The following is a 20579-nucleotide window of genomic DNA, read 5'->3' as shown; positions in this document are numbered from 1 at the left end:
TGCACTGGGCCTGTCTCTGGGGCATGGTGGTGACGGAAGAGGGCAGGCTTTGGCTAGTTGGGAAGTTGTCCTCACCCTTCTCAGATCTCAGCCCATCCTCAGGACAGGGGATCTTTTGGTCAAAGACCTAGTGTGAACATAAACCTGTCCCAAAGTCCTTGCAGACAGGAGAAAGCCAAGAGCAGGTTTTCAAGACTGTTCCCCGGCAGCTTGACCAGGGATTTCAGGAGTGATCAAATATTTCTACCTTCTGACCCATGAATTCCATTTCTTGGAACCAGTTCTAAAAAAGGAAAAGATCGGAAATATGGACCACTATTTATGCACAGAGATGTTCCCTGCAGTGCTGTTTATAATAGCCCCAATGGGAAGCAACCTACATATAATCATAAGGGAATAACTTGAGTAAATTATGGTAAAATATGACACAGTTACAAAAATCTTATTTGCAAAGCAAAGCAAGAATTTTGATGGTGACAAAAATACCTATGACAAAATGTTAAGCAAAAAAAAAAACACCACTTTTTTAAAAGCACTATAATTCTCTGTATGCATTATGATATCAAGAATGTAAAGAAGAAAAATCAAGGGAAAAAATAAACAGAAGCATATGCCAAACTGCTTGGTGCAATTATGGTTTTAAAAAATGTTTCTTTACATTTTTCTGCACTTTGCAAATTCTCTACAAAAAGAACACGCATTACTCTGATCTCCAGGACACCAAAGCAATATATGGGAAACTCGGTGCTCCTCTGAGTGCGATTAAAGAGACACCAGGGTTTGGAAGGGCGGTGGAAAGAGGGCACTGGAGTCATGTTTGAGCCCTGTGACCCCGTGACCATTTGGTACCTGAGGGTGCTTTGGTGGCATGCTATGGGGCCAGGGATGGGGTGGAGCAGTGGCAGGTGTTCACCAGGAAGGGAGCTTAGACCAGAGTTGGAGGCTCCAATGTCTTGAAGGGGGCTCAGAGGCTCTCATGAGCAGAGGTGTGCTGCTGAGATGCCCTGCCTGAAGGACGTGGCCACCTGCCATGGAGCATGGGACATATGTGTGGCCAAGCCTTCTGTATTTCAAAGAAGCCACAATTTCACATTTTTCTAAACATGTGACGTCTCTTATTAAACACTGGCACCCACTGACAAGCATTTTCAACACCACACAGCCCGTTTCTACGGGCCAGGTGTGGTGGCCACTGACAGGTGGCCTCTGGCCTGCCTGCTCCTTCCCAGGGGTGGCTCCCCAGGGGTGATGAACCTCCAGCACAGACTGAAAGGGGTTTCCTTTTGTTCTCCCTGCCAGAAAATGAACCACCGTCCCCTCTGGTCTCTGGGATCATTGATTACAACATGCCCCTCACTTCCACCTACTTGAAGCAGATGAAGCTGCGGGTGATGAACTCCCAGGAGCAGGTAAGGCGTCTGTCCCCTTCGCCCACCTGGAGGCATCCTGACTTGCCTGGCTGTGGTTGCCTTTCCCAGACAGACTCGGGTCTGCCACGGGTATAAACACCCTGGAAGTCAAAAAGACCCTTATCTGGTCATCTGGGCCGGGCAGTCAGGCAGAAAGGGGAGGAGAGGGCAAGAAAGGGTGCATTCCTCCATGGAGGGTCTGCAGGGCGCCACTCCAAAAGCTCAGACTTTGCAAAACATTCCCCAAGGTCGGGTGGGGCCGGGGTGGGGAGAGCTTGCCCTGGATCTGGGGTCCTTCTCCTTGTGCTCTGCCCATCACAGAGCTTTTCCCCAAGGAGGTGAGGGGGCGTGGCCCTGGCTGCCTGCCTGTGGCCTCTGTCACTCAGATAGTGGGCCCAGACAGGCCAGGAGGATGGGCCTTGGAAGGTGGCCCGGGCTAGATAAGGCCCCAGGGTCGCCCCACTGCCCAAGACTCCCAGCTGTGGTTCACCAAAGGCTGTCAGACACCATGGAAACTGGCTATGAAAAGAAACTCCTTGCTGCCTCCCCACACAGCCCATCTTCTAACTCTTCGCAAAGCAAGTAGCCTGGTTTTCAAAGACGGACTGGGTGGCTCTCCCTCTGCTGCAGCCTGAAACCAGGAACCAATTTTTACCCCTGCTTTAAGGGCTCTCACGCGTCTGGTGAGGTCCTGCCTGGGGGAATGTGCCCTTCCTCTCTGATTGATAGATAGCTGGGACTTGAGTCTGACTGGCAACCCAGGGTGCCTGTCACCTGGCACTGCTGGTCTCCTTGACAACGTGAGCATGCGTGTGCAGGGGTGATGGCTTGAGGCTGGCCTCTTGGTGACAGAGTAAGACATGTTTGGGTTACACTTGGGCCTGTTACCCAATTTGAGGATTTAGGCTGTTTGGCTTGGACCATGGAGTTGTGCCCTCTCGGCCACGCCAGGCCCAGCCCCTGGAGCCTGCATGGGGTCACTGTGGCTCTGAGAGGCAGAGCTGTGTCCATCTGCATCTCCCACTTCTCACTGAGAGGGCCTGTTCATGATGTTGTGTTACCAGAGAAATGTTAGGGGCTTGGGTTTCCAACCCATGAGGACCACGTCATTTTTGCCCCAGGAATGCCAGTGACAAAGGTATCACTTTTGTTAATAGCAGATCTCCTCTGCAGCGGGGAGTGATTTGGGCCTCTCTTGCCTGTCACCATCCACGCTCTGTTTCCACATGTGTCACCGCGCTCATCTATTGCCGTGAGGACTGAGGCACAGCCCTGCTACTCTCTTTCCTGGGATGCGCTGCCACATTTAGATCACTGCTAGTCAGCAGTGGTCAGCGTAGCTGTGATCCCTCTTGAATGGATTATGATGTGTTTGGTTTGGTTAAAAAAATCTTCCTGTACTTTGACTTGCATCTGTGGAAGGAAAGGGATTAACACTGTATTGGTTAAAAGCTTTAACAAGGATCCGATCATTCACCAAATATTTATTTAGGGCTCCATGGGGATGAACAAACAGCTGCATTCCTAGGCCTTCTTATGACCCGTGGGGAGACAGACACTAACCAAAAAAATCATACACAAACTCTCCCCAGCCCAGTGAGTAGCTGTGAGCAATGAAGGAAGTGCTAATCAGGCATCGAAGTACAGCTGTGAGGCGGCCGGGCAGGACACCTGGTGCTGTGGGTTCTTAGGATGGGGTGAGTAGACTGGTGTGGAGGTCAGAAAAGGCTTGCCGCAGAAAGGGGTGCTTTGGCTGAGATGTGGTTCTGAAAAGAAGAGAATTACACAGCCAGTGCAAAGGCCCTGTGGTTCCAGGGAGGACAGGACCTATAAGGGATTAGAGAGGCTGGTGTGGTTGGGGCAGAGAATGTGAGAGATTCTGTTGCTGAGCAAAGAGGGATATAGCACAGTGTTGGGCACTAGAGCCCACCTGAAGCTCATGAAAGAAGATGGGCAAAAATGACAAAATCATAGAATTTACAGGGAAATGGATGGCATTAGAGCAGATTATGCTAAGTGAAGCTAGCCAATCCCTAAAAAACAAATGCCAAATGTCTTCTTTGATATAAGGAGAGTAACTAAGAACAGAGTAGGGTCGAAGAGCATGAGAAGAAGATTAACATTAAACAGGGATGAGAGGTGGGAGGGAAAGGGAGAGAGAAGGGAAAATGCATGGAAATGGAAGGAGACCCTCAGAGTTATACAAAAGTACATACAAGAGGAAGTGAGGGGAAGGGGAAAAATAATATAAGGGGGACAAACGAATGTCAGTAGAGGGAGCAGAGAGAGAAGAGGGGAGGGGAGGGGAGGGGAGGGGAGGGGGGATAGTAGAGGATAGGAAAGGCAGCAGAACACAACAGACACTAGTATGGCAATATGTAAATCAATGGATGTGTAACTGATGTGATTCTGCAATCTGTATATGGGGTAAAAATGGGAGCTCATAACCCACTTGAATCAAATTGTGAAATATGATATATCAAGAACTATGTAATGTTTTGAACAGCCAACAATAAAAAATTAAAAAAAAAAAAAAAAAAGAAGAAGATGGGCAGATTGTCCCGGTGAGGTTCAAGCTACTCCCAAAGCAAGGGAGGATTATGGGAGGCCTTGTTCGAAGGGTGCTCTGGGAGTCTGGCTCGGTTGGAGATCCAGCTGGCCTCTGAGAGTAGCCAGCTCGTTCCGTGTGCTTCCAGAGATCAAAGTACAAATTCTCCTTGCCACCCGACAGGTGAAGCAGCACCTCCCCTCTGCCGAGGGCCTTTTGCTTGTCAATCTCCAGCCCCTCACATACAGCAAGGGACACTCAAGGCCTCAACCTCTTGGGCAGTGCCATTATCCCTGTTTTACGGCCAGACACATGGCAAAACAGAAATCACCAGATTATTTATCTGCAGCAGCACAGAGGGGCTAAGGGCCCTAAGTCTTTGATTCTTCAGCTTGAGTTGGAACTAAAACTACACATCCTTCCCGGAAGGCAGGCAGAGCTCTCCTGGGGTGAGGGTGGTCCCTACCTCAACAGGCTTTTCTGCTATCAAATCCCATGTCCAGAGGCAAGGCTTTGAAAGTGGATCTCTCCGATTACTCTGACCACAAACAGGCAACACAGAACACCTGCAGTGTGTGCAGATCACCCACGTGAGCTACGTGGATTCTAAAGCAGCTGGGAACCAGGATAAATGACATTAATGCAAACCAAAACTCTGCATCTAAAACTTTGAATGAGAAATCTCATCCCTGGTGCCCTGGCACACACCTGTACTCCCAGCAGCTCAGGAGGCTGAGGCAGGAGGATCACAAGTTCAAGGCCAGCCTTGGCAACTTACAGACCCTAAGCAACTTAGCAAGGAAGGACCAGGGAGGACAGGACCTATAAGGGATAGCAAGACCCTGTCTCAAAATTTAAAATAAAGGGCTGGGGATGTGGCTCAGTGGTTAAGTGGCCCTGGGATCAGTCCCCGGTATCAAAATAAGATAAAATCCCAATAATTCTCTCTCTCTCTCTCTCTCTCTCTCTCTCTCTCTCTCTTGACATTGCACAAGCAGAGGACAAATGATAAGGAGAGCATATGCCCTCCCCTTGCCTTGATGACACAGCAAACCAGTGGTGGGGTTTTCTTGAGGGCTGGACAGAATCATACTTATAGTCTATTTGTGATGAATATGCTAGAAAATAAGTCCTTTCTCATGGAGGGTGTTAGGTGATATGAAAACCCAATACTCCAGTGCAGGGGCTGGGAGCTTGCCTAGCATGCACAGGCCCTGGGTTTGATCCCCTGAACTGCAAAAAAAAAAAAAAAAAAAAGTAAACATGCAAAGAAAAAAAGATTCTCCTCAAGGTCTGGTTCAACGCAGCAAATATTTTTAGTGTCTTCAGCATACAAGATGGTAGGGGCCAGACTCTACCCTCCTAGAACTGTCTCCTAGGTTGACACAGACCCCAGAAGTTGTCATCAAAGTGGCCACAGTGGGCTGAAAATACAGCGTGTGGTCTGATGAGAGTCTTTCTTCCTTCCTTGTTCGGGGGTGCTCTGATGGAGGTCTGAGACTGAGAGCACATGCAGTTGTGCACATGGTGAGTTCATCTTGGCGCTGGTGCAGGAAGGTTCCGCTGCAGGGTGGAGACCTTCTTTGATAAAGTGCCGACCCAGGGAGGGTGTGGGCTGTGCTCTCAGCTGCCCCAGAGTCCGCCAGCAGGTGCCACCGAGCTCCCAGGTGCATGCAGAACTCGATGGCAGTTCTCACACTGCCACTGGTTTTGTTTGGTCTCATTTGTTTTTCTTTTGTCCTTTATTTTTTCCTAATCACTCTAGTAACACATGACCTCAGAGAAAAATCAGTAGCCAAGGAAGCAAGAACATGGTGATGAGAATCACCAGTGTTTCCCACTGGGATGGCGGGGAGACTTTGGTTTCTTGCCTTTCAAATTGTGGAATAAAAGCTGCTCACCCCACACCCTCCTCTGGCTTCCCGCTATTGACTCCCATATGCTCCGTCTCTCTCCCTCTGGATCCTAACGTTGTCACCTATCCAGTCAGCTGGTGGCGCCCTTCTCCTCTCATGCGTTCACTTGTCTATGCATTCGTCTGTCCGTCCATCCATCCATCCATTTGTACTAAGCCAGGCTCTGTCCCAGATGCCAGGAGGCAGAGGTGACCAGGCCCAAGCCCCTGTCTACATGGCTCTACAGTTCAGGAGGAGACAAAAAAGCCCAGGTCTACTCTTTGGGGTCTATTGGAAGAGCTCAGAGGAGGAGGGGACAAGGGGGCAGTGGGTGAGTGCCAGTCAGGCCCAGGGGTTGTCAACGGTCACCTGCTCTGTCTCCAGCACTGTACACACCTGACCCCTTGCTGGGTCACATGACTGTCCTCATTCTACACATTTGCTCCCTGAGGCTTAAGGTGGTTGAGCTGCTCCACAACCCTCCATCCCCAAACCCGGCTCCTGCCAAGTTGCCCTGTCCTGTTTCTCCCACCCTGACCCTGGAGGAAGTGCCTGTGGCCCAGTGTGGGCCAGGAGCAGGGCCACAGGCCAGGAGGGAAGACACCCCTGACTGAGGCGAGTGGAGCCCCGGAGAGAGGCAGGTACTGGCCTGGGACCTGGGAGCTGCCACCCAGCAGGGCCCAGGGAGCGTTGCCCTGACCTTGTGGCTGCCAGGGGCACAGGGGTGGGATTGGCTGTCCATACATTCTTCTCTCTCCCGAGGTCACGTGTCTGCAGAGCTGTGCCCCTTCCTTCCCACGCCTGCTCTGCAGAGGAAGGCTCAGCCTGACCCTGCTCCCTTTCGGTCCCCCCCCTGCCCTGGGCTTGTCCAGAGCGGAAGGCTGTCAACACCTGCCTCCCCCTCCCCAGTTCTCAGAGCAGCGCTAATATTGCTAATATCCCGCTAATGGTTCTAATGTTCTCCCAGCGGTGTGTGAAGTGGTGCCTGCTCCATTGTTTAAGCCCACGTGGTACAGGAGGCTCTCATCCCTCCATTAACCTCTGCCTCCCTCTCCTCCATCTCTGAAGAGGAGTTGTCCCCGGGTCCTGGTGCAAGGAGGGGCCCACTGCTCCCTCCCAAGGGCAAACATATGGCACCTGCGGGGTCCACTGGGGTCTCCAAATTATTGGCCTTCCTGCTCCTAAAAGCAGCCCCTTCTGCAGTGATTAGCACAGCTTTCGGCCAGGATTCTCGGTGCCCACCCTCCATTTGTAAAGCCAACCACCCTGGCATCAGGTGGTCAGTGCCAGCTTCGCTGCTTGGAATCTGTGTGACTCGGGGCTCCTTGCTCCACCTCTCTGTGCTTCTCTTTCCTCATCCGTTACTGGAGAGTAATAATACTTGGACTTCATGAGGTGTCCTAGGAGTTAAAGGACATAAAGCAAGGCCAGTGTTTAGCACTGTGCTGGGCACCTTAGAAGCAAGAAGGAAGTCCCAGGAGCTGCGACAGCACCAAGGGCTCCTTATGCCATTCTTATCTGACAGACACACCAAGTGGCCTTGCAGTAGAGACGGGGCCATAGAATCAGGTCAGACCCATGGTCACTCTCCTGGAGCTCTTCTTCTAGGAGACAAAGATAGCAACCACGGTACTGTCACCAGGACAGAAAACAGAGAGATGAGAGGGTCCAGAAACCTGCCAGCTGGCTTGGGGACACTTGCTCATCCTCGTCATGGGGTTCAGGCAGGCAGAGAGGGCCAGGGAGGGAGGCTGCGAGGCGGCAGCCCCAGCAGGACCCTGCCAGGCAAGGGCAGAGTCCCAGGAAAGTGGAGAAGGGCCTTTCCTGGAAGCCAGGCCCAGAAGGAGCCCCCTCAGCACCAGACAAGGACTACAGCAGGGACCTTCTCAGACTCCCATATCCCCAGGAGGAGAAAGGAACAAGCCTGCCCTGCAAAACTAAATTAAAAAATCTCTCCCCTTCTTAATTGGCAGCTCTGGAGATGGAACTCAGGGCCTCGCACATGCAAAGCAGGCGCTTTACCACTGAACCACACCCCATCCCCTGCATTCGCTTAAAAAACAAACAAACAAAAACCCTGTAGTTAATATAGTAACATAAAATTTTCTGAGGAGGGATGGGGCTGGGGCTCAGTGGTAGAGTACTTTGCCTGGTGCTTGTGAGGCCCTGGGTTCCATCCTCAGCACCACATAAAAATAAATAACATAGGGCTGGGGATGTGGTTCAAGCGGTAGCGTGCTTACCTGGCATGCGCTGGGTTCAATCCCCAGAACCACATACAAATAAAATAAAGATGTTGTGTCCACTGAAAACTAAACAATAAATATTAAAAAAGATTTCTCTCTCTCAAAAAAAATAAATAAATAACATAAAACATGTTGCCACATAAATCACTTTTAAGTATAGAATTCAGTGGTGTTGGGTATATTCACAATGTTGTACAATCATCACTATTTAGTTCCCAAATTTTCTTATCACTTCAAATAGAAACTCTGTACCTATTAAAGGTGAGTCTGCCTCTCTCCTTTCCCCCAACCCCTGATAGCCTCTATTCTGTTTTCTGCCCCTATGATTCTATTTCAGGTGCCTCACAGAAGTGGAATTTGTATCTGGCTGCTTTCCCTTAGCATGATGCTCACAAGGTTCATCCATGTCACAGTATGTGAGGACTCCGTTTCTTTTCATGGCTGAATAATATTCCACACTATAGGCACCCCGTTTTGTTTATCCACTCGTCTGTCGATGTACATTTGGGTTGTTTCCACCTTTGGCAACACATTCACTTGGTAGTCACTATCTTTTGGACCAGGTGTAAGACATGAGACACAAAAGCAGGATCCTGTTTCTTATCTCTCTAAGCCCTTATCCCTCTTTCTTTTCTCATGAACTTTCTCCACCTACCTCCTTCTACCAGTCAGACCCAAAAGAGGAGCTGAGTCAACAAGATGACAACAAGTGCCTGTCTCTTAGTCAAACGACACCTGATTGATTCATAGGATTCTTGCCCCTGAAATCTATGACACTGACTTGGACAGCCAGGCTTGGGGCCCTGAGAGCAGTGATGGTTTCCTCCTTCCCTTCTGCAGCCTGACTAGGTGAAAGTTTGGGGGAAACAGGATGGAAGGGTTGACTGTCTCAGCGTTTGCGACCTTGGATAGTCTCTTAAAGAGACAGAGCCTCCAATGTGTTTCTTTAAAGAGTAATCCCCATAGAGGAGAAATAGAATGTAGAACTTATAAACCAATAGAAAAAATAAAGAAAACTTGACCAGTCCAGAAAGCATTATTAAATGGGGGAATAAAAGAAGAAACCACCCAAAAGAGGTATAATAAATAGGAAACATAAAGTAAGGTAACGGCAGTTGGTGAGTCACAATAAATGTATATGGGTTAAATTCCACTCACATGGAGTCAGAAAGACTTGGATGGGCTTTTTTAAATAGAAAGATCCAACCATGTGATATTTACAAAAGACATTTTTAATGGCACAGAATGGCAGATAAAAAGAGCAATGTCAAAACAAGCAAGTGCTCGAGTCGAAAAAGCACTGGACAGGGAAGACTGCTCTACAGTGATTGGGGCACGGTCTCCCAGGAGGAGCTCAGGGTCTGCCCTTAGGGAGGTAGGAGGCAGCCAGCCTGAGCATCTCCACCATCTTCTGCTGCTTGCAGTTTTGGTTACGGGTTGTGGGAGCCACCTCCTTAGATCAGTGTCTTCAAGCTCCAGCTTCTGCTCCTGCCCTCTGCAGATGCGCATGGAGCAGCTCAGGTGGGGTGTCTGCTGCCTCAGCCACCTGGACTTAGGACCCTCCTTGTCTGCCCCCTGGGCTCACCTGCTGAAGCACACAGCAACCCTGGTCCCTGCAGCCTCTGCCCTTCTCCAGCCCTCACCACAGCTTCCTCGTTCCTGGCCATGCTCTCTCCTCCTGCTCCACACCCTCAGTCTCTGGGATGAGCCTGCCTGCCCTTCTGCAGCCGGCCGAGGGCCCCCCCCCCCACAAGCTGACCCGAGAGCACAGGAAAGACTTGAGATGCCAGCCGTCACATTTTTAGGATCTGAGAATCAGAGGCCCAGCCTTTTCCTGTCTCAGTAAATCTCTGGCACTGTGGAAGGTTTATGCTGTGGCAAGAAAAACAAAAAAGCAACTGAAATACTGACCTTGACCAAGGCTGCTGTTTGGACTTCTCTAGTCAGAGCATGCTCCTTGGAGAGGTCCCATGGGGGGAACACGCGCTGGGTAGCTGCCGATGGGTTCTGTCCTGTGCCTCTCAGGTCCTCCGTTGCAACCCCAGGGTGACTGGTCCTCAGGAGTGGCTTCTCAGGTGGCCCTTTATCTTTTTATGTGTGTGTGGGTGGGGGGTTGTTGTTTGTTTGTTTGTATTCATTTTTACTTTATTCAGTAGAATTTTTTTTAACATTTTTTTTTGGTGTAGATGGACACAACACAATGCCTTTATTTGTATGTGGTGCTGAGGATAGAACCCGGGTCCCACCGATGCTAGGCGAGCACTCTACCACTGAGCCACAATCTCAGTCCTAGAATTCATTTTTTAAAAATCATATCAAAATAACAGACCCTGCTCTAGCCTCTCCTCTTTTCCGTTTCTACTCCCCTGAGAAGGTCCCTTTTCTTTCTTATCTCTTAGACATCTCTTCTGGCATTTACCTCCTGTTTCTCCATAATGTGCTCATACTGCTAGTTCTTGATTTTTAAATTCAGACTTGTATTGTTGTTTAATTTCTTGCTGTGGGAGCTAAGTATATACGCTCTTACACCCTTTCCCAAGATACTATTTCTCTTTCCTTCATCCCTCAATAGATCTACACCTCTCTACTTGGATAAATCACTATTCATTATTTATATTATTGTGACTGTGTGTGTATTATTCATAGATGACCCAATTAGCATACCGTGATTACATTTCTTTTCTTTTGATTCCCCAGAGTTAGCCATTGCCTCTCTTTTCCCATCCTTCCCCTTTATCTTTTGATCTTGCTTATGCTGGGTGTTTTGTTGTTTTTATTTTTATAGGCTCAGAGTTATCCATTATTTTTTTTTTGAGTGGCTTCTACATTGGAGTCTCAAAAAGGTTAAGTCCACTCCACCCTCATGCTTCTTTTTTAGTAGTTTCAAGTTTTCATTTTTGTAATAGATTGTTATTGAGAACAGTTTTAGATTTACAGAAAAACTGAGGTAACAGTTCCCACATTATCTCCCTACTCCTTCCCGCCAAACTCACACTCCCAGCAGGTGCCTTTCCTATGGTAACATCTCACCTCACAAGGATACATTTGTTACCACTCACGAGCCAATATTGATGCATTATTGCTAACCAAAGTCTATTTAGATTTCCTTCCTTTTTTGTGGGGGGGGGGCAGGAGACTGGGGATTGAACTCAGGGGCACTCCACCACTGAGCCACACCCCTAGCCCTATTTTGTATTTTATTTAGAGATAGGGTCTCACTGAGTTGGTTAGCACCTCAATTGTGGCTGAGGCTGGCTTTGAACAAGGGATCCTCCTGCTTCAGCCTCCCAAGCCGCCAGGATTGGATTCAGGCCTGCACCACTGCTAGATTTTCTTCCTCTTTACCCAAGAGTCTTTTGGTTCCAGGATTCCAACCAGGAGACTTCATAAAGGCTCCTCTGGGCCATGACAGTTTCTTAGACTTTCCTTGTTTATGGTGACCTTGACAGTTTTGAGGACAATCAGTCATGTATTTTCAGGATCTGGGATCTGCCTGATGCTCTTCTCAATATAAAACATAACACTTACGGTTATTAAGAGGACACCCGTGGTCGCCGAGGGCCCTTTCCTTGGGTCCTATGGAAGCGACACACTGTCAGTGTGATTTGTGAGGCTGTACTGGCCTTGATCATACCTGGCCCAGGCGTTTGTCTGGTTTTGTCACTCAACTTGCTCTTCTTTCTTCTCTTCATGCCGAACACCTTGAAGGCAGCTGCTGTGCGCAGCCAGCACCCGTGTGTGGCGTGCTGTTCTTACCGAGCACCTTGCAGGTGAGGGGTGGGCACGAAGGTCCCAGTTCGTGGGAGATGATCTCCTCTGCCTTCACGCATCCAGGGCCACCACATGGATTTGTGGCCCTTTGTTTTATATTTGGGTTATACTTCTGTGCTCCTTTATTTTAATGTTAATTATCCCAGTTTCAACCATTGGGACATTTCAGTTGGCCCCTTCCCCCACTCCTTAAATATTTATTTATTTTTAGTTATAGGTGGACATGATACCTTTATTTTATATTTATGTGTTGCTGAGGATTGAACCCAGTGCCTCATGCATGCTAGGTGAGCGCTATTCCTCTGAGCCACACCCCAGCCTCTCCTGTGTCCCTTTAACATGTCCCCCTCAGGGTTTGATGCTCCTAGTTCTTGGTTTGGTTTTGGCATTCCCCCCCTCAGTTCCTCTTAACTTTCTGGCACCTTAAGATACTCCAGGCTCATCTCATCTATATCTTACCCCACACCTAGAATCAGCCATTTCTCCAGGAGCTCTGCTTCCTTTTTATTGGAGAATCATATTATTTAATAAAAGATGCTGAGACAAAAGGGTTAAGCAGGATCCAAATCTCAAGAGTATCCCATGATACTTTCCAAATGAATCAAAGATCAAATTTAAAAAATAAAAATGAAAACATGTCTTTTTTTTTTTTTTTTTTTTTTTTTGCTCTGTTAGTTGAGAGATCTAGGTGCCAGCTGAGCTTGTTATTGGAGTGTCCTTTCTTTTACGCCCTCTCAACTAACAGAGCAAAAAAAAAAAAAAAAGACATGTTTTCATTTTTATTTTTTAAATTTGATCTTTGATTCATTTGGAAAGTATCATGGGATACTCTTGAGATTTGGATCCTGCTTAACCCTTTTGTCTCAGCATCTTTTATTAAATAACCTATTTGGGGGCTGGGGTGTGGTGCAGGGTAGAGTGCTCACCCAGCATGCAAGAGGCCCTGGGTTCTGTCCCCAGCACAGCAGATAGTAATGATGATGACAATGATGATGGTGAGCAAAACTCTTTTCCCCATTGACTTGAGATGCCACATTTACAACTTACCAAATTTCTGTCTGAAGCAGTATCTATATTTCTGTTCAGTCCACTGTCCTCTTTGACTCTTCAAGTACCAGCAGCACTGCACTGTGTTAAGATCATGTTTTTGAATCTAGTAGGAATGGGTCCCTTCATGCCCACCATTTTAATTAATTAATTAATATTTATTTGTTTTAATTAGTTATACATGATAGTAGAATGCATTTATACACTTTGATATATAGAAATAGGGTATAATTTCTCATTTTTATGATGGTACATGCTATAGAATCACATCGGTCATGCAGTCATGGATGTACATAAGATAATAATGTCAGTTTTATTCTACTTTTTTTAAAAATATTTTTTAGCTGGGATATAGCTCTGTTGGTGGAGTGCTTGCCTCACATTCACAAGGCCCTTGGTTCAATCGCCAGCATGACAAAAGAAAAAAAAATCATGAAAAATATTTTTTAGTTGTCAATGGACCTTTATTTGATTTATTTATATGCGGTGCTGAGAATCGAACCCAGGGCCTCACACATGTTGGGCAAGTGCTCTACCACTGAGCCCCAGCCCCAGCCCCTCGTTCTACTTTAGATTAGGTAGAGGGGAGTAAAGGCTGGGGAGGGGAGGGTACTTGGGGAGGGGAAGGACAGTAGAATGAAACAGGCATGCTGACCTTTTATAAAATTTTACCAACTTGATACTTTGGGGAAAAAAAATGTGCTTCTTCCATGCCTAGACATATTTACATCCCCTTCTTGGTAGAGAATCCTCCTGTAGAGGCCTGGCTTGCCTGGCCCTGTCAATTAAGCCAAGATGCTTTTTACCTCTGGCCTTTTTGTTCATCCAACAACCCGGGGTGGACTGTGAGCTCAGAGCCTCACATTCCCCAGGCTGGCACCCAGGGGCCCTAAACATGAACAACCCAGCATTCCTGTCCTCCTAAAGATGCATCAAGCAAAACTGGGTATTTCTAAACTCAAAGAGGAGAAAATTTCTTGGAAACTTTTTCTAGAAAGGACAGAGAAAGGCAAGAGCCCTTGGTGCACGCCTGTAATAAGGTGGCTGAGGTGGGAAGATCACAAGCTCAAGGCCAAATAAAAATGGTTCAGTCCCCACTATAGAGGGGAGAAGAAAAATAGGCGGGAAAAATTTCATTGACAAACATCTTTTGTATGGAGCATTATTTTCAAGATCAAAAAATGTTATGGAACATCCTTAGTGCTTTCCAGAAATTTGCTGCAACTGCCAGAGACTCTAAGAGAACAAGCATTCCTGCTGTTTTGCCATGCAGCCTGGGCCCAGAGGAGTCTGTGTCTCTCCTTTCTTCCTGCTTCCCTGGAGCTGTATGGGAAAGAAGCAGAAAACAACCGACATCCTGTCTCAAGAGCCAGTTCCCTGATGGGGTTAGTAGATACCCCCAACCTGAAGGGCTCATTGTCCCTGCAGCTCCTCAAGGCCCTCCACCCCCAACACAGGCGAGGATGGAGGTGGCCTTTTAACTTCATTATCCTGAGAAAGAAATGCATGCAGGGTCCATGATTTACTGGTGCAGGCAGGAGAGCTGCCTGGTGCGGAGAGCAGAACCCTGCAGCCAGGCTGGCCTGGGAATGCTTTATCTGTGTCAAGGGAAAAGCTGGGATCGAGGTCAGGAGCCAATACCTGGGCCATCTTAAATGAGGGGAGTAGCTCTGTCCTCCCTGGGCTCTGACTGTAAACTGCCCTGCAAGGCAGCCTGGGTAGCTGAGTCCCCAGCTCTAAGGACAAGAGAGATCCAACAGGAAAGGAGGCGTCCTTCCCGGGCTGGGCCAGGAAGGAGCGGCTGGAAACATCCAGATGGCCACTGAACTGGTGGCGACCTTGTGACCCACCCCACCCCTGTCCCTGGGCCCAGCCTGACGGAGGTCTGGAGAGGATTTGGTATCTGTGGCGAAGTCATGTATTTTATTTTTTGTACACTAGATATTTTTGCATCCTCCTCTTGGTGGACAAAAACTCTCGACTGCAGTTTTCAGGGGCCTCTTGCATCCAGAGCCAGTAGGATACTTGGGGAGGGGGCTTTCTTCAGCTTTCATGGGTGGTTGTCACTTTCTTCTGACACTTTCTTCTGATTGCATGGCTTTGAAGCAAATGCAGCTCATTTTGTGGCTGAGGCTCCTACTTGAGTCCTTGACCCACTGGGTCCTTTTCACATGGGGCCCAGATAGGCCTCTCCCCAGCTTGGAGGGGCCCAGAGAGGACCCTGACTCCATGCAGCTGGCGGGTGGGCAGGCAGGCGGTGGGGTTTGTAACCAGACCTGGAGGGTGCAGGAGGGGTTCAGTGCTCCAGCGGCTGATGTCTGGAGATCAATTAGAGATAATGGGTGTACTCAAGAAGCATGGCAGGCTCCTTCCTTGTTGTGATGGTGTTTACCTCGTTAATAGGCTCTCTTCCCCTTCAGGGCGGAGAGCACAGTGTTGCACTGTGAATTTGTGCTGCCTTCTTTGCTTTGCTCGGGATGCCCGGGTGCAGGCCGTGAGCAGGCTGGCAGCTCTCTCACCTCATTCAGACCCTCGCCCTGCCTGTGACATGGCGTTGAATAGTTTTAGAGAAATTCCCTTCTTCATTCACTTGAAAAAATAATTTTTTTTTTAAATTTTGGTACCAAGGACTGAACCCCTCCAGGGGCGCTTAACCAATGAGCCCCAGCCCCAGCCCTTGTTTACATTTCATTAGAGACAAGGTCTAAGTTGCTTAGGGCCTCACTAAGTTGCTGAGGCTGGCTTTGAATTTGCGATCCTCCTAGCTCAGCCTCCCGAGCTGCTGGGATTACAGGTGTGCGTCACCATACTTGGCTCAAAAATAATTTTTTAGGTCCTACTATGTGCTGGGGACACGGTAGTGAAGAAGACAGCTAACACGGCCAGCTCTGGACACTCATAGGCTATGGAGGTAATCAATAAGTCAATAAGGAAAAAAAATATGCAGAAGTTTGAAGTTTGGGGCAGAGAATTAAAATTGAGTGAGATGGTAGATAGGGCTTCTGAGCCAGAGGCCTTTCTGAAGAGGAGGCATGTGAGCCAAGATCTGTTGACAGGAGGGGCCAGCCTCTGCACATGGCAAGCACAGGCTCTACAAGCAACAGAGACAGCATGTAAAGGCCCTGGGGTAGGACACCTAGGCAGCTGGGATGGGGATGAGGGGAGACATGCTTGGGATATGATGGAGCAGTCCTCAGGAGTCCGCTCCCAGGGGCTTGCTGGCTGGGTACAAACTTCGTTGTGTACGACCCAAAGCCTTGTGGTGCACCTTCTGCTACCAGAGAAGAGCAGGGGCTTAATCTGGGGATGGTGAGAGAAATAAGTGCCCGAGGGGGAGCGCTGCCACTCAGGCTCACGGTGCAACCCTGCCCAGCCGTCCAGCTTTCCTTTCTCTGTGACACAGCCTCCCTGTTATTGGATCAGTAGGTTGGGGCAGGCTGGCTGGAGCAGTTTTCAAATTATACTCTTTGCGCCTTTCTTCAAGGGAAGCTCCTCTGTGGTGGAAGCCCACTGGGTCGAGGGTGAGGAGCAGACAGGCGGTCGCTGGCACAGCTGGGCTGGGGGCCAGCCCACCCACCTACCCCTCTCAGGCAGAGCAGCTCCTTCCACCCTTCCATGCCCCAGCAATGGGGCCAGGAGAGGCCTGAGCTTGGGTGAGGGTGCTGCAGAGTCAGGGAAGGGGCACAGCCCAGCACAGCCATGAACAGCGACCTCAACAGAGATGAGTACAGAGCCCGGCCTCACTAGCCCACGGGTATTTGGAGCGTTTCTAAGTGCCTCAAGAAAAATAAGACCAAGAGAGCAGATGCCCATTAGCTGGGCTTCGACCCTGGCTGAGGCAGTGCCCACACACCTGGAAACCCTTCCCTCCTGCGGAGTTCACAGATGAGGGAACTAAACGCTGCTCTCCTCCCAGCACCACAATCCGCCCAGCAGGTTCCCGGACACAGCACCCCTGTCCTCTTGCAGGAGCTGACACACTAGAGAAAAGGCCACATGGAAGAGTATGGAGTCCTGTTTAGTCCACCCACAGAGAGGAGCCCTTGAATCAGTCAGGAATGATTTTGACTACAAGTACCAAATTCTAGCTGACCAGAGAACAAAATATGAAGTTATTTTATCCTGGTATAAGAAAAGCAGAGGAGCTGACTTTGGTGCTAACACCTGCAATGCTATCTTGGTGACTTTGTGACTTGACATTTTCCTCACAGTTACAAATTAGCTGCCATTGCTCTGACCATCTTATTCATATTCAAGTGAGAAGAAGGTGGGAATGGGCGGCACTAACTTAGTTTAGCAAAGCAAAAGCTTTCCCAGAAAGTTGCCAACAGATTTTTGTGGACATCTCACTAATTAAAACAAGGTCACTTTCTACCCTCACCCCTACCTATAAGGGAGGCTGGTAAAGAAGGAATTTTATTTTTCTACTCTCTGGGTTGAGGAAGACATGGGAGAATATCAATTCTGGGTATCAGTTAAGCTATATTCTGGCTTCATGTGGGGCAGGTAGCTCACGACCAGAACCAGCTCCTCACAACTGGCAACCGAGGCTCCACCTCAGAGGACTCAAGTAACACTTGCTTGAAGTCACAGCATTAATGAGAAAGAGACCCTCATCTCCCTGAATGCCGGGAGGGGAGGGAGAGAGAAAGGTGGAAGAAAGCAACTGTGGGTCAGGCAGGCTGGGCCACCAGAGCATCATGCGCCAGCCTCCTGGGGACAGGTCTGCTCTTTCCACCACCATGGCTCCTGCACCAAGGGCAGACATTCTGTCACCCTTGGCCCCAGTGCTAACTCAGGTCTGGCCCGAACTCTGTGCCCACTGGCTCCAGACCAGCCCTCTTGGGGCCTCACCACATTTTAGCCTTACCCCACTGCAGCCTTCAAAAACAAGTCCCTGGTGATGTTCACCCATTTTAGAGATGAGAAAACCAAGGCTTAGAGCAGTTCCATCATCTATCTAAGGTCACATAGCAGAAGGGTCTGAATCAAGCAGAATGTGTCCCAGTACCCTGCTGCCTGGCTCTACCCCCACCCTGGATGCTGATCTCCAAGTACATGAACCCAGCACCAGAAAGGTCCCCATGGGGCAGCTCTGACCCCTTCTGCCACCGGGGGCTGGGGCATGCAGGGGCTGCTGCCTGCCACCCACAGTCTCCTTGCATGGGCTTCCCAGGCCCCCTCCTTCAAAGGTTGCAGCAAGAGGCCCCGGGTCCAGCCAGAGGTGCTCCTAGTTCCTAGCCCTAGGGAGAGCGCTGGCTGCACCCTGGGCCTCGCTCCAGTGGGTCCCTCTTTCTGCTCTGCTGGGGGTCAGTAACGCGCAGCGCCGTGTGGGTGGTCTGACTTGGGGGCTCACCTTCGCAGCGCCTCCCAGGCACCAGCACAGCTGGCTCCTGGCCCTGTGACCGTGGCTTGTCTCCCTGGGCTCGGAACATCAGCTTCCTCATGATGGGGTGACTGGGTGAGCCCTCTCTATGCACAATGGCGTTAATATCAACCTTGTGATTACATAAGACAGCATCACATATCACCCCGCATGGTGCCCTGCTGGAGTGGGTCACAGGAGTTGGTCACAGTGAGCCCCGGGCTACTTGGCCGTGGCAACTGCCCTGGCTGTTTATTTTTCTCCCTTTTTAAAACTTGTATGGAGCACACGTCTTCTGCTTTCACACACAGAGAAAAGGGCATTTACCGTGAGGTGGGCAGCTCAGTGAAGCTTTCCAGTCCGATCCCTTCTCAGGTGGCCATTGCCCAGATGGAGAGACAGAAATCTGTGCATACCCCAGAGACCCCTTCCAGGCACTGCCCAGCAAGGGTGATCATCAGCCTGACTTCTTTCTAATAGCATAGGTTGGTTTCACTGGTTCTAGAACTTTTGGGAAGTGAGCTTGCACAGCATGCTTTTTTACACACACGCAAGCTTGTGAGGGTCCTGGAGTCGTGGCACAGCTTGTGCCTCTAGTCACCGAGCAGGGTTTCACTCTTCACTGTCCATCCTCTGTGGGTGACCAAGGGCAGCTTCTGTTGTGAGCAGTGCCGCCAGGTGGCTCCAGGATGATTCTTTAGGGTCATCTGTCCTCACTTCGTTGTGCCCACACCCAGAAGGGGGAGTGCTGGGTCATGGCTGGCTGTGGTGTTTTGGCCAAGCCTCTCCAGAGGTGCTGGAAAGAAGGCAGCGAGGTGGGCACCACTGTGGGACTCACAGGGAGGCTGGGGTCAGAGCACTCATGCAGGGCTGATCCAGCAGGACTCCATGGGGACTGTGCTGCCTGCCAGCCCCAGCCCCTGAACGCTGAGGGCCCTGTCAGGGAATGTGCTGGAGGCTGAGCAGAAGAGAAGGGAAGGAAAGCCGCGGGGTGACCAGCAAGGACCTGCCAAGGTGGGTGTCAGATCAGAGCATGGCACTCGGGAGTTCAGAGGGGCCTAGATGTGGGGAGGGTCAGCAGCGTCTCTGTTGGGAGCCCAGGCGCCTTTCTGTCTACTCAGTGCATGTGTACCCTTAAACACCCGGTGTCTGGGCGACCGTGTCACCTCCTCTGAGGAGTCTTCCTGGGTCCACACCCTGAGTGCTTCCTTCTGAGCAGGTCTCAGCCCTGTCAAGTGCAAACAGCAACCAGCTCCTGTGACCGGCATCAGATCAAGAAAACTCGGGTCACTTTCCTTATCTCCCCGTCCCTGCAGGCCTGCAGAGTCCCCAGAGGCAGTCCTGTGTCTGCATCCTGCACAGCTGTGTCACCTGCACTTCTGCACAGGGAGGACTCCACACGAGTCTGTGGAAGGATCACTTGCCTAGAAGCATGCATGAATAAAAGCAGGGAGGGGGCCACACTGGGTGAGCTGGGGACAGAGGCAGCCAGTTGATCACAGCAGATTTCCCAGAGAAGAATCAAGGGAGCTAAGGTCTGTGCAAGGTCTGGAGGGCCAGCTGAGAAAGCCATAGCTGGAAGCTACTGGAAGTTTCAGGGTAGAAGAGTGACAGAACCAGAGACATTTCAAAGCAAGACATTTCTGAAAAGAATGATGAAGATGTAATTTTTACTTTTTGTTGTGGTTTTCAGGAGTGTTTACTTCAAGAAATTGGGCTCTTTTAGTTATATCCACAGTGAGAAATTTCTCTAGCTAGAGGAGGAATGAGGACACAGTATTGGACGGCCTCTCCTAGCTTTCACCAAAGGTCCAACCAACTCTGAGGTCGCAGCCGGCTCTGCAAACAGCAACTAGTATGAAGAGTACATGGAGAGGTGTGCCCCCAGCCCCCGAAGGCTCAGCTCCAGGCACCTGTGACCACTTCCCTTGCTGCAGGCCTCCTGCTTTCTTTGGTTTGGAGTAGAGCCCCCTCCGTTTAGGAACCTTCTCCCCAGCCCCCAGCTCCTCAGGGGAGGCTTCCCTCCCTTCTCCAAGGTTGTGCTGTGACCCTTGTTTAATTGTCTTGGCTGTGATGTGGGAAGGGATAGTTCTTGGGGGCAGAGTCGGGTGCTAGCCTGACCAGATATTAACAGATATTTTAAAGCTATCATAGTGGGACAGATCAATAGAATAGAATAGACATGTTTCCCAAATAATGGGAAATTAGTACATGATGAAGATGGCATTTCTAATAATGATGATTTCTTCAAAAGGACAGTATTGAGGGCTGGGCTGGAGCTCACAGAAGAGCATTTGC

General features: G+C 49.6%; 1 protein-coding gene across 2 annotated transcripts in view; it reads left to right on the top strand.

Annotated features, from left to right (window-relative positions):
* Nol4l (nucleolar protein 4 like) overlaps positions 1 to 20579 on the top strand; it is a 115536-nt gene that overhangs the window by 54072 nt on the left and 40885 nt on the right. For both annotated transcript variants that reach the window (XM_046433335.1, XM_046433334.1), the window contains exon 4: positions 1300 to 1409. In XM_046433335.1, the coding sequence (XP_046289291.1) occupies positions 1300 to 1409 (110 nt within the window). The remainder of the gene's footprint in view (positions 1 to 1299; positions 1410 to 20579) is intronic.

This window comes from Marmota monax, unplaced genomic scaffold (assembly GCF_021218885.2).
Source record: "Marmota monax isolate L192 unplaced genomic scaffold, Marmota_monax_Labrador192_F-V1.1 WCK01_AAM20220418_F8-fsc00014, whole genome shotgun sequence".
NCBI lineage: Eukaryota > Metazoa > Chordata > Mammalia > Rodentia > Sciuridae > Marmota > Marmota monax.
The sequence above is the reverse complement of the archived record's forward strand: the minus strand, read 5'-3'. Positions and strand labels throughout refer to the sequence as shown.